The 13,502-nt window shown below is 41.6% G+C and overlaps 1 protein-coding gene across 12 annotated transcripts in view; it reads right to left on the bottom strand.

Moving 5' to 3' along the window:
• The window catches only part of LMNTD1 (lamin tail domain containing 1), a 295,913-nt gene that overhangs the window by 209,558 nt on the left and 72,853 nt on the right, over positions 1 to 13,502 (bottom strand). For all 12 annotated transcript variants that reach the window (XR_012155635.1, XR_012155637.1, XR_012155636.1 and 9 more), the window contains one exon: positions 7,360 to 7,545. Coding sequence is in view for 9 of the 12 variants with exons in the window: in XM_073317668.1 (XP_073173769.1) it covers positions 7,360 to 7,545 (186 nt within the window). In the remaining 3 variants the exon portion in view is untranslated. The remainder of the gene's footprint in view (positions 1 to 7,359; positions 7,546 to 13,502) is intronic.

The raw sequence follows: 13,502 nt of genomic DNA, 5'->3' as shown, positions 1-13,502 counted from the left end.
AATGAACCGGAATATAAAGTGTGACCACATTATTCTTAGGTATCAAGTTCTTAAAAACATCCTGCCTTTTCTCTTAAGAGACACACATTTAGAACATACATTATAATTCTGCTACTTCAATTTCATATGTTTAACTGCTCTGTCAAATATTTGTACCCTGCTTGACAGAATTTATTGCTTGCCCTTGTAACTAACTAGCTTATTGATCCTTTCTTAAACTTCTTCCTTCACAGCCATTTGGGTTCCTACACGAAGTGAAACTGTTCCTCTGGCTGCTAGTTCAGATTAACAAATGACATAGATGTTTAACAGTGTCAGTGCCACGCGCCCTTACTTTCAGATAAGGATATCTGAGGTCAGTGGGGCTGACATGCTTTTGTAGCAGAGTTTTAATTGTTTCTTCGAAAGGTTTTGGCCATCTGTATCTGTGTGATATACCAACACCAAGTCAGACACTTGATTTCCGCACCACTAGATCCTCAAACAAGATAGGGTTTCTGTTTATTGCATCTAAACCCAGTTTAAGCACTGCTGTGTTCCCACCATTTTTCTCATGTACACAGAGAACATCCAGTTGACACTCCTCCCTCTTCTTGGCTGCCCTTGACTTACTTACAATCCAATACGTACACATTCTCCATTTCAATAGGAATCTGTGATCAGAATGGATTTTGGTGATATTGGGTCAGATTTCTTTCTGCCTTTCACCAGTCCCCAACGTAGTATTAAAAGCAGCTGACTACCACTACGGAAGAGCCACTGTTGACTTAGGCAACTGAATCAATATCCACTGAAGTCAGCGGAAAGACTCCCATTGACTTAAATGGGCTTTGGATCAGGGCCCTATCCATTACTCCAAAAGGACTGTGTGTTTTCCACAGAGGTGTTACTGCTGCCTCCACAGTGAACTCTGTATCATTTCCCAGAGTTAAACTGTTGCCTTTGCCAAACTTTTAATCTTCAAAAACACAAATGTATAAATCTAAAAAAGCAGGAACTAAAATATTGCAAAAATCTGGAAGTCAAAGCCTTGGCAGAGTTGCCACTGTGGCTCTCTTGCAGGATGATGTAGTAGGTGGAGGGGGAGTGAGGATGAAGAGAAAAAGTGAGACACAGAAGGATTTTGTATTATTCAGTGGACAAACAAACTGATAGAATCCTGAACTTTCCTGAATGTTTTTCCTAAACCTGGCCTACCATTCCACGGGCCAGAATGCAAGGGAGCGTTAAAGAGACAGTACTCTCAAGCCATGAGGATAGGTGGGCATGCCCTGTGTCATCACATGCTTTGGTTTTTGTTTTTGTTTTGTTTATTTTAATTTATGAGTTCAGGTTCAGGTGAATTCTAATAATATAACCTTAAATCCTATAAAAATGCCAGAAAAGTTATAAGAAAAAATAGTCCAAAACACTTTATTTTCTTAAATGAAGCAAAGCTTCTATTATGTATTTTAAAAAAACACGTATGTATTCTCTGTAGTTAATTAATGTTTTAGGAAAGCAACCTAGACTCATAAGAACTCTATAAATATTTAAATAAGGGTTCTTTTACACAGAGTAAATATTACCTTTATTGTTTTTACTACAGAGACTAGTGTTGGAAGTGTTCTGATCTTACCAGGGAATCTATTGACTTTGTGAGTTAATAGACAATACAATATTAAGTACACATTTACAGTTTGTCAGGAAGAGGACACCCACTGATCAGAAACACTGTGTAAAGAAGAGCTTTTGATGAACTGTGATCATATGCCTCCTCCGTTTTTCCCCAACTGAAGCAATGTGTCATGGTTCCCGCAGAGACCCAAACCCACTCCCATTAAAGTAAATAAAGGGTGGAATTTTTAAAAGGGCCCAAGGCCCAGATTTTTTAAAAAAGTATTTAGGTACCTAATCCTAATTGATTGCAATGGAAGTTAGGTGCCTGAATACCTTGCAAAATCAGGGCCTAATTGACTTAAGAGCACAAGTCCCGTTGACTATCAGTCAATGAGGAACTTTAGAAAATCCCCATTGAAAATTCCACTTGATTTCAGTTGGACCAGGAATAAGTCCAGGGCTCATTTGTTAGTTAATTTTTTTTATTAAATCTTCTACTTAGAATTCTACGTAGCAGAAAAAGCCAAAAGTAGAATAAAACTCTGGTTCACACTTTACACTAAAGGTACATTTATTAGTAGTTTATTATGGGTTAATAAATAATTAATAGACATTAGAAACATGTTGCAGGCGCAGGTAATGCTTGTAACCATCTATAATGCGTACACAAGCAGGTGGTGTTATAGTTGGTTATAAGCAACTTATTGACCTGTTGGACTGTATAACCATATATAACAATTGATTAACCATTTATTAAAACATTATGTATTAATCCTTTTTAAACTATTTATAAAATGAATACTTAATATAAAGTGTGACCAAGTTTATTTTTAAAATTTAGCAAGCTCATGAACTAAAACATAGAAACACAAATTGCTGATATTCAACTTATATGGATTCTACAGAGTTGTTAGCACTGTATACACATTTCAAGAGCCCCTCATTCCAAACAGTGTTACTCTGTGCCCTGAAAGATCTGAACATAAAATCAGACCCTGTAACCAGACCCTGTAGTTAAGGTCACTGCAGTACTCAGGCTGAAATTGACTGCACGAAGGCAAGGGTTATGATCATAGCCAGTCAAAAAAGCCAGCTCGGTGAAAGCTTTGAACAGGCCCACAAATCAAGAACTGATAGCACTGAAACTGTTATTTGTGACATGTAGCAAAAAAGGTTCTGATCTATTCCCTCACATCCATTCTCTATTAGACCATAGTTCAAATCAAAGGAATTCAGCTGTGAAAAAATTCTACAGCATCACACATTTGAAGCATGTTATTGGTTAACATATGGCAATTACAGAAGAGCATTATACTCTGCTTAATTTCACATTCACTACCTGCTTTTACAACCACTCTGCAAAATAAAAGTTTGGAGGGTTGGTTTTCTTGTGGGTTCTAGAGTGTGTGTCTCTCTGTCTCTCCCCGACCCCTCATTCCCACTACACTAGACATGGGCCAAATTCTAAACGTTCAAAGTTCCATATGGATAACCACCACAAAACGTCCACAGTCATCTAAAGTAACCAAACCTCTTGTAGCTACAGTTTAGAACAGGGGTCTCAAACACACAGCCCACGGAGTTATTTGCTGCGGCCCACCAAGCTCCCCGCGCCCGCTGCCCCCCCTTAGCTTAGCGCTTTCCAGGAGGGATGGGGGAGGAGCGGGGAGCTGCATGCTCAGGGGAGGATGCAGAGAAGAGGCAGGGCAGGGGTGGGAATTTGGGGAAGCAGTTGGAATAGGGGCAGGGAGGGGGTGGAGTTGGGGTGGGGACTTTGGGGAAGGAGTGGGAAGAGGCGGGGCAGGGGCAAGGCTTCATGGAAGGGGTGGAGTGAGGGTGTGGCCGGGGGAGTGGGGTGTCACTGATGCGGCCCTTAGGCCAATGTACTAGTCCTCATGTGGCCCTCCTGGTGATTTGAGTTTGAGATCCCTGGTTTAGAGGTAAAATCTTTGGAGCACCCAGGGAGATTTCCAGTACTTCATGCTTCTGACTGGGCTAGAAATACTGTCCAACAACCTCTCTAGATAGTATTTTAGCACATTCATTTCTGATCCTGGTTGGAATTACAAAGTAAAGATGCCCACAAAAAAAGAAAGGGAAAATGTTTCTGACCCTTTAGAACCTTAAAAGATTGTTTCAGATCCAGTATGAGTTTTGAGAGAAAGTTTGTGACAATTTAATGCATTTTTTTATACTGAAAGCTCTTCCCTGTTTCTTACCCATAAATCTCAAGTGCTAATGGCCAGACTTAAACTCCAAGTCTCAGCACCTCAAACAGTGGGAAGTTTGGATCTGGACTTTACATCTTGGGCCCAGTTTCTAAGCTTTGATCCTGCAATGAGCAGACCCGTTCAGTAGCCTGGAGACCCAATCACTTCAGTGAGGTACCATGTGTACACAGGGGTCTTCCTGTGCAGGATCAGGGGCCTAGTTTGATATAATAGAAAAGTATTCAGGAGTTCAGGCACTATTTTACATGTACCTACTATTATAACTTGGTTATCTGATATTCTGATTCAGGATTTTCTTATTCTAATCAATGAAATTTGAAACAAAATGGAGACTATGTTAGCTTTAAGAGGAATTGCTTGTTTGTTAACACAATTGCTGCTCTGCTAATCTGCTATTAATGGAAAGGAATAAGCAAACCGACAATGAAATGAAAGAATGATTCTAATTTTTCTTAGAAATTCTATAGTTTGGAAAAGCAAGACCCATTTTGTGCTTCTGTTAGCAAAATAAGCTGCATATCACTCATTAATTTCTAGAAGAATCTGTGGATTTCTGAGAAGCATCCCTCTTTTGACAGGGCATATTTCTGGTCCCTCAGATACATGGCCTAGCCAACTGGATACATTATGCTGATTACAACTTTGACCCTATCCTGATCACGGCTATGTTTTGCCAGCTTTAGATGAAGGTATTTTTGTTTCAGTTTTTGTAAATAGGATATTCAGCAAGGATAATTTGCTATTTGATGTTCTCAAAACAAAATTAGCCTTGGGGGGAAAAAGGCACAAATAATGAGCTTTACTTTAGTGTCAGTGCATTGTCCAGATTTTTTCCCCCTGGAATCTAGTGTACAACAGGAGCTCGTGCTGGCGCAAAGTTAAGAGGATTTCAGTTCTGATGAGAATGAATTTGATTACATTGACAATACAGGAAAGAAGAAAACATCTTTACTGTTGATCTACTTGCACACTCTGTCCTTTCAATTCAGTCAGTGGTAACGTATTACTCAAAATAAACACTGCATGCAAAGTGTGTAATGGGAAAGATCATAATGGACAATAGGGAATGTGAAGAGGTGAGAAAATGAGCCCTTTGGAATGCTACCAAGGGTTAAAACAGTTTGGAGAAACATTAGAGAGAGAAAGTGTGCACTGCAGAGAATGTGAGAAAGATTCTCACACCTGAGCCATTCTTTTTAGGTGACAAATCTCAGGAACTGTCCCAGACTGAGGTATCAACGGAAGTGGTTTTGGAACAAATTGATAAATTCAACAGTAATAAGTCACGAGGAGCAGATGGTATTCACCCAAGAGTTCTGAAGGAACTCAAATATGACACTGCAGAACTACTGGGGTATGTAACCTATCATTTAAATCAGCTTTTGTACCGGATGACTGGAGGGTAACTAATGTAACGCCTATTTTTTAAAATGGCTCCAGAGGCAGTCCTCTCAATTTCAGGCCAGTAAGCCTAACTTTAGTACCAGGCAAACTGATTGAAACTATACTAAAGAACAGAATTATCAGACACATAGATGAACATGATGTATTGGGGAAGAGTCAACATGGCTTTTGTAAAGGGAAATCACACCTCACCAATCTATTAGAATTCTTTGAGGGTGTCAACAAGCATGTGGATTAGGGCAATGGTTCTCAACCGGGGTACCCCTACCCCTGGGGGTACGCAGAGGTCTTCCAGGGGGTATCAACTCACCTAGATATTTGCCTAGTTTTACAACAGGCTACATAAAAAGCACTAGCGAAGTCAGTACAAACTGAAATTTCATACAATGACTTGTTTATACTGCTCTATGTACTATACACTGAAATGTAAGTACAATATTTATATTCCCATTCATTTATTTTATAATTATATGGTAAAAATGAGAAAGTAAGCAATTTTTCAGTTCCAGTGTGCTGTGACCCTTTTGTATTTTTAGGTCTGATTTTGCATGCAAGTGGTTTTAAGTGAGGTGAGACCTGGGGTACTCAAGACAAATCCAACTCCTGAAAGGGGTACAGGAGTCTGGAAAGGGTGAGAGCCACTGGACTAGTAGATATAGTGTACTTGGACTTTCAGAAAGCCTTTAACAAGATTCCATACCAAAGGCTCTTAAACAAAGTAAACTGTCCTGGGATAAGAGAGAAGGTCCTCTCATGGATCAGTAACTGGTTAAAAGATAGGAAACAAAGGGTAGGAATAGAGAGTCAGTTTTCACAGGGGAGAGAGGTAAATAGCAGGGTCTTCCAAGGATCTCTACTGGGACCAGTGCTGTTCAACTTATTCATAAACAATCTGGAAAGAGGGGTAAAGAGTGAGGAGGCAACGTTTGCAGATTATACAAAATTTCTCAAGATAGTTAAATTCAAAGCTGACTGCAAGGAGTTACAAAGGGATTTCACTAAACTGGGTGACTGGGTAACAAACTGGCAGATGAAATTCAATGTTGATAACTGCAGAGTAATGCACAATGGAAAACGTAATCCCAACTATACATACAAAATGATGAGGTCTAAATTAGCTATTACAACTCAAGAAAGAGATGTTAGCATCATCGTGGTTAATTATCTGAAAACACCTGCTCAGTGTGCAGCGGCAGCCAAAAAAGCTAACAATGTTAGGAACCATTAGGAAAGGATAGATAATAAACCGGAAAATATCATAATGCCACTATTTAAATCCATGGTACACCCACACCTTGGCTCTCATCCACTATGACAAGGGGTGTGAGTATGGGTAGCAAAGGCCAAGAAAATGGGAGAGTGGCTGGAATTTTCTTATACTCTAGCAATCTTTGGTTACCAAAATGGCCTGTTGGTGCTCTGTGCCGCTGGTGCAATTTAGAGCAGCCCTCAGGCTTCTCAGTAGTGTACTGAAATAAAGTGTCAGCTGTCAGGGAGCAATGCCAAGCACCAAATGGCTGGTCTTGAGGATCTGGCCTCATATATACACTCTGAGGTGCAAAGGACACTTTCTTTTGTCCAAGAAAAGTCAAAATGAGCGTTTTTCAAAAGTAGACCTTGGAAAACAGCTTAGAAACTTTGGAGGAGATATTCAAAATTACAAGTAGGAGTTAGACACTTAGTCAAACACCTAACTGCCTTTTGTCTTTAGTGAAGGAGTCAGTACCACAATCCATTATGTATACTGTAAGGGAAAATCCTCCTGGCCTCATTGAGGTTGAAGAGAGTCTTGCTATTGGCTTCAATGGGGCCAGGATTTCACCCTTTACATTTTCTTAACAAGTAAAAAAAAATTCACCCTGGCCCAATTCATTTCCTCTGGCACTGTATTGTTATGTTTGTTTAAGCAGAATGCTCATTAGTTTTGTTCCTTCTCTTTTTTTAAGGCTATGTTATTAAACTCTTTTCACTTAGGGGAAAAGTCTAACTTTTTGGATAAGCTGTAACTGTAGCTAGTAGCCTAAAGGGAGAAAAGCCCCCTTGTGAACCTTGCAAATACTGTATATTAACTCTTGTAAAGTAGACAAATGAAAGAGGGAACACATGTTCTATATTATACGCTTACATTTTGATGGTAGGCTGTTGCAGTTTCCTCTTGGATTTGTTTCACCTCCGCTTCATTGGCTTCTCGAATTTTCTGAACTTTTGCCATTGAATCTGAGTCCCCATTGCTGAATTCATGGAGTTTTCCTTCTAGTTGGAGTATGAGAACTTCTGACCACGCAAGCCTCTGTCTCATCTGTTTGGATTCCTATCATTGTTTTAGAAGAAGAATTAATTGGATTCTCTCAGGGGAGAGGTCACAAAAATTAGACTTAAAAAACCGTAAGAGCATTTCTTTACAGTGAAAAAGAAATAATTTGTGTCCTTAAAAGATACAAGATATTGAAAATAAGCCAGTAAATGAATTTTGATAATACTGCTAGTTAATTGCCAAGTACTTTTAAGGGAGTAACTTATAACAAACTTATTTTCCCTGATTCCATGATGAATTGTTAAAAAAGCCAGTATAGAAAAATGCATGTTTCCTTGGACTTTTCTGTTTCACTTGTGCCAATTTCAGAGAACAGAAAAATACCCTAAACTTTTCAACCACAACCTATTTCGCAGTTCCCACAGAGGAAATACATACATATAAGTCACTTTATGTTTTTTATACAGACACATCTTACCTTTTAAGTAAGTAGCTGTAAAAGTTAATGATACACTTTAACCACTACTAATGAAAAGCACAATCACTAACATCTAATTAAAATGCTTATTTCTTACTATATCCACATCTTCTGCCTCCTGTCCTAGAGTCATTACATTCAGAAGAAGTGATGGCTGCCGCAACACACATGCCAGTCTGCATTAGTCTTATCAACTTGATGCTTTGGGAAAATAATGGAGGGATGATATCACATATCACACCATCAGCTTAATCTGCACTGTTCATAGTGCTGCAAATTATAGCACAGCTCACAGTCTCATTTCCACAGTCCATTTTGTTAATAAGTGAGAAAAAAAAAAAGCACCAAAGAGGAAGTCTGGGGTCTAAGCCACCAAAAAAAAAAAAAAAAAAGAATAGAATAGGTTGGGTTTCTGAAATAACTTGTGGATGTCATTTTTTACAATATCATTTTTGTTTGTGCAATGACAAAGTGGTAATACTCTAAGAATTAACACCCTTTAATATCAAGCTTCTGTTATTACTGTTTTATTTGAAAACACACCCTAAGCAACACTTCTTAGCCCAAGATGCAGCAGAATTTAGATTCTATTCTATGGAAAAAGGTTTTATCCTTTATTACTGTACATATCAGACACAACTGACATGAATATTACATTCAGTATGATTGGGTTGAAGGAATACTGCTCTATCATCCTCAAAGAGATGAAACTGAATTGTAGGTCATAACTTATGCTTCAAATGGAATCACACTCCAGAGCGATGAGAAGTACTAGCAGAGTCTCAAAGAGCTTAAGTACTCTGCATGCACAGTATCAGCAGCTAATCCCAGAGGCATGGAAAACGGTGGGTTCGAGGCCAGTGTTAAAAAGAGGGCAAATATTGGTTCGAAGTCCATGACTGATGAGATTCACAAAGTTCTTGCAATGCACATGTGTTGCTGGATGGTTAGATCAAACAGTTCTGTTTTCGATGTGTTCATCTCATCAAGAGCTGCTTTACAAGAAAAAAGCAGGAGCAAGGAATGGGAGGACAAACTAGCAAATCTAGAAGTGACCTCAGCTAATACTTCAGATGGACCTGAACTGTGACATTTGAATCTGCATCCAAAAACCTCCCCCGAAGTTCAGATGTAAGGTTTTGGGCTCTCCCATTATAAAGATAGAGTCCATCTGGGAAATTTGGATTCAGATCTGATCCCTATCATCCCCCTCTCACACACACACACACGTATGCATTCAGTATGGGGTGTTTGGATTCAGAGTTTTAGTTCAGGTCCATCTCTTATTCACCCAGAAATAATCAGACTCAAGAGAGAAGTTTAGCAAAATCAAGAACGATTTTCCTTTTAAAGCCTGAGGCAATGTTCTTACTTTTTTAAGTTTCTTCCCCACCCGATCCTTCCCCCTACATGTTAATTCACCTCGTTGCATGCTTGCAAATGAGATGAAAAGAAAAATCATCATTCAATAGTCACAGCATCAACTCACCAGGGGAAATAACAAAGGCACGGGAACTAGGGAAGGAAATGTTTATATACGCAGTGGAACAGCCAAGAAAACTAACTAATCAGAAGGCAGAGAAAACAAGAAAACCCAAAAACACTTGGTTCAGCCAACTACAAACTGGCCAAGACTGTCAACCTGCAGCAGGTGCCAAGGGCTCCTCTGGCAACCAGCCAGCTAGGCAAAAGAGAGTTGCTTTTTTGTTCCTTTCCATTCTTTAAGGGGTTCTACCACACTGTATACAGAAAGGCTACCACTCTTAGCTAAGGTGAGACCTGTTGCTCCTTAAATTCTAAATTTCCCTCCATTGGGCAACAATGCCCAAGGCCAGTGCATCTAATCCCCACTGTCAGCCACTGTTCAATCCCCAGGGCAATAGTTTTCTGTGATACCCTTCTATCACGGGGTATGTGTGGCTTATGCTTGTTCCTCAAATACATCTGCTGGCTTGTCTAAATCAACCATGGTTTGTACGCCTGGATCAAAGCAGATCTCCAAATGGTCCCCAGGGCTGAAAAGTTATTGCGGCTGACAGACAACTGGACAATTCCACCCTTTCATTTACATTTTAAAATCTCACTCAGTGATGCGACCTCCTCTCACTACCACTCTGAATACTTCCTTGGGTCCAAATTGCACCTTCAGAATATGAGAAGGCAAAAATCTAGCCATTCATGGAGAAACACCTATCCTACTACAAACAGAATAACTCAGGGAGAACACCATGGAGGATGTTTATCTCCAGTCTTTTTTTTTGGGGGGGGGGGGTGTTTGCATGCATTAGAATAGATGGTACACAGGAGAACCAGGGCTCAGCCAGTGTCATGCACCTGAATGGCATGCTCCCTGTAGAAAGATGGAATGCACTAACCATGCTAACTGGGCCATCATCTTAATGCTCAAAGAAGCACAAGAGCTGTATTTTGGCCAGTTCCTGCTCAGATGACCAAGGCTTGGTGAGATAAGGCTTTTCTGAATCCACTTCCCCCACAATGCACCTGCACCGGGGGAGCCCATCATGCATGAGGGAGAGCAATGACGTTTTATCTAACTGCTCATTATGGTGGCAGCATTAAGACCCACTTGAATTTCTACCTTTCAGAAATTAGAGCCCCTCCTTCACTCTGCAGCGATGCTAAAATGAATATTCCCCTGCTCAGTACAGTACTCATGCCAATGTAGTGGGAGTCAATGCAATAGCAGACAAGCTGCATTACGTAACAAGTGAAGACTCTTGTATAAATAATACAGGAGAAGAGAAAATATAGTAACAGTGTGTAAATTGGTGGAGCCTTTGCTTGGATGCACTGGTACTAGAGGGTACTGGTATTTAGAACAGAGTACAGTACAGCCATACAATCTTGGCAATGTATGAAAGAGAAAGGGTGGTGCTGTTTCCAGCTGGTTTCCAAGAGGAGTACAAGCTGTTGCTCTTGTGCCTGCTTTTTGGTTCTATAGATCATCCACATCAACCCTATATATCTATTGAATAAATTCTGGTGTTAAGCACATTGTTGCACAGAGCTTATCATTGCCACGCTTACAATAAGACCACAGAATGTGCCATTGTGGAACAGTTCCATTGTCCAATAAGTCCTTTCACCTGAGAGGTAGGGAATCCCTGCTCAAGCCCCTTCTCCTCAGCAGGCAGATGAGGGAGTTGAACCAAGCTCTCCAACATCCAATTGTGTGCTCTAACCTAGGGGTTCTCAGACTTATTTGATGCCACCCCTGTTCCTTGCATCTGTAGTAGCTCATGTCCAGGGTTACCATATTTCAGGTTCCCAAAAAGAGGACAGTAGCAGAAGTGCAGGGGGAGGGAGGGCGGGGCGGGGAGATCTAGGGAGGGCAGAAGAGAGCTGGAGGGGGGTATAGTTAGGGGTACTGGAGGGATGTGTGTGTACTTGAGGGGGTACCCTGTGTATGGGGGGGTACTCACTGGAGTGAGGGGGCAGCATTGCTCCCTATCACAGTGGCAGGTTGGCTGGTGCAAGCCCAAGATGCAGCACCATTCATCAGTCAGTACCTCCCTATGGGACCCCCCCCGCCAGAGCTAGGAGCCGAGGTCTGGGTGGGGGGCAGGGATCTGACAGCTGCGGGTGCCAGGGAATGGACCAATCACCTACAGATACACGGAGGGACAAATTGGGGCTCTTTCTGAGCTTCAACAACTGCTCTGCAAAAATCCAAGACATTGCCCGGTATTTGAAAGATCTGCCTGCATAGAAGTCAGAGAATCAAGAAAGAGGCTATTGTGACATTGCACCCCATATTTTTCATAGTGATATTATTGATATGATTATGGCATAATTATGATGCATTTTGTACAAGATGGATCGTGTAAGGTTTCATTGGAAACGTTATGATTTGCTGAATCTGATTATCCTATTTGTATGCATGTAACATTTTTGTATCTGAAGTTATGAATATTGACTATGTATCTGTATTTCACATGTAGTGACACCCACTAGGCAAGATGCTTCCAGTTTAAATAGCTGGTTGCAAAGGGCCCATTCAGGGTAATGGGTCATTAGGGAAAACAATAGGCCTTAGGAGAAGCTTATCCCATACCTAGCGAGCTATCCTGAGAATGCTCCTGACAGCCTATGGATAATGGCTGCTATGACTCTGCAAGGCCATGTGACCAGCCCACATGACTCTGGATTCCATTTTGGGTACCTGTATTTTTCCACAAACTGGGCTGGGAACTGTTTTTGGAACAAAGGGTTCCCACCATATGCTAAAGCTAGATCAGGCAGGGAGTGACATCATCTGTTATTCTGCACTCCCCCACAACTCAACGCCTGAGAGATGCTCCAAAAGAAAAAGACTTGGAACAGGGGAGAGGATCCCAAGCTGCAAAGCTTAAGAATCTGAAATCCTGCTTGCATCATCAGCCAGGGGGAGAATTTGCTATCCCATCTTTCTAGCATCATAGGCTTAGTTTGCAGTGTTGTTTATTTAGTAGGTAATCTGCTTTGATCCGTTTGCTATCACTTACAATCACTTAAAGTCTATCTTTTCATAGTTAATAAACTTGTTTTATATTTTATCCTAAACCAGCATGCCTTTAAATGAAGTGTTTCAGGAAAAATCTCAGCTTGGTTACTACAAGTATGCATATTCCTCTCTACCTTGAGGGAGGGGCAGACATACTGTGTTTACGCTGTGCAGATCCTTGTGTAGTTCAAGATGATATAATTTTGGCTTTCTATTCCAGAGGGAGGTGCATGCCTGGGGAGCTGGGAAACTGGTTGGGGTCTGCTGTTTGCACTCACGTAGCCCAGTTTGGGTGCATGGCGGCACCTGCGGTCGTATTGGGTGATAACAGGGCCTGGGTGAGGCTGGCTGTGTCCCCAACACAGGTGGGTGTCCTAGAGAAGCACTGCAGTTCCTACAGCTCCCAGACTGCACCCCAAGGGGGATAATCTGTCACCGCTGTTACCTGGACATCTGGTAACCCCCCTCTGGGTGCCTGGCCAGCAGCTGCCAGTCTCCAGTTGCCCAGCTTTGAAGGCAGAGCACGAGCGGCAGCTGCTGGCCAGAGGGCCCAGCTTTGTAGGCAGTGCTGCCACCAGCAGCAGTGCAGAAGTAAGGGTGGCCCGGTATGAAGGCAGAGCGGAGAGTGGCAGCTCCTGGCTGGGCGCCCAGCTCTGACTGTGGGCAGTAGGTTTCCCCCTGCCCAAAGCTTCTCACACATACTCAGAATATATTCCATGCCCCACCCCACGGGGGCACAACTCCCAGTTTGAGAGCCTCTGCTCTAACCAATGGGTGAAAGGTTATAAGGGAGGCCACCTCTTGCTTACAAGAAACATCTTAAGCACCTAAGCCACATAACTCCAGGAGAGGATTTCCAGCTATGTGAAGCAGAGATAGCCTTCTCCCTGTAGCCCAGACTTAGTCACCAAACTCTGGGCAAGGGGCAGGGTTTAGGACAAACCCTCTTGTCAGCATCTCCCACTGACTAGCCTAGACAGCTTCCTGCCCAGCTTGCAGACTCATGCTATGAGACTAAAAATAGCAGGGTAG

The sequence above is a fragment of the Lepidochelys kempii genome, chromosome 1 (assembly GCF_965140265.1).
Source record: "Lepidochelys kempii isolate rLepKem1 chromosome 1, rLepKem1.hap2, whole genome shotgun sequence".
NCBI lineage: Eukaryota > Metazoa > Chordata > Testudines > Cheloniidae > Lepidochelys > Lepidochelys kempii.
Note: the sequence above shows the minus strand (reverse complement) of the source record. Positions and strands in the feature narration are given on the sequence as shown.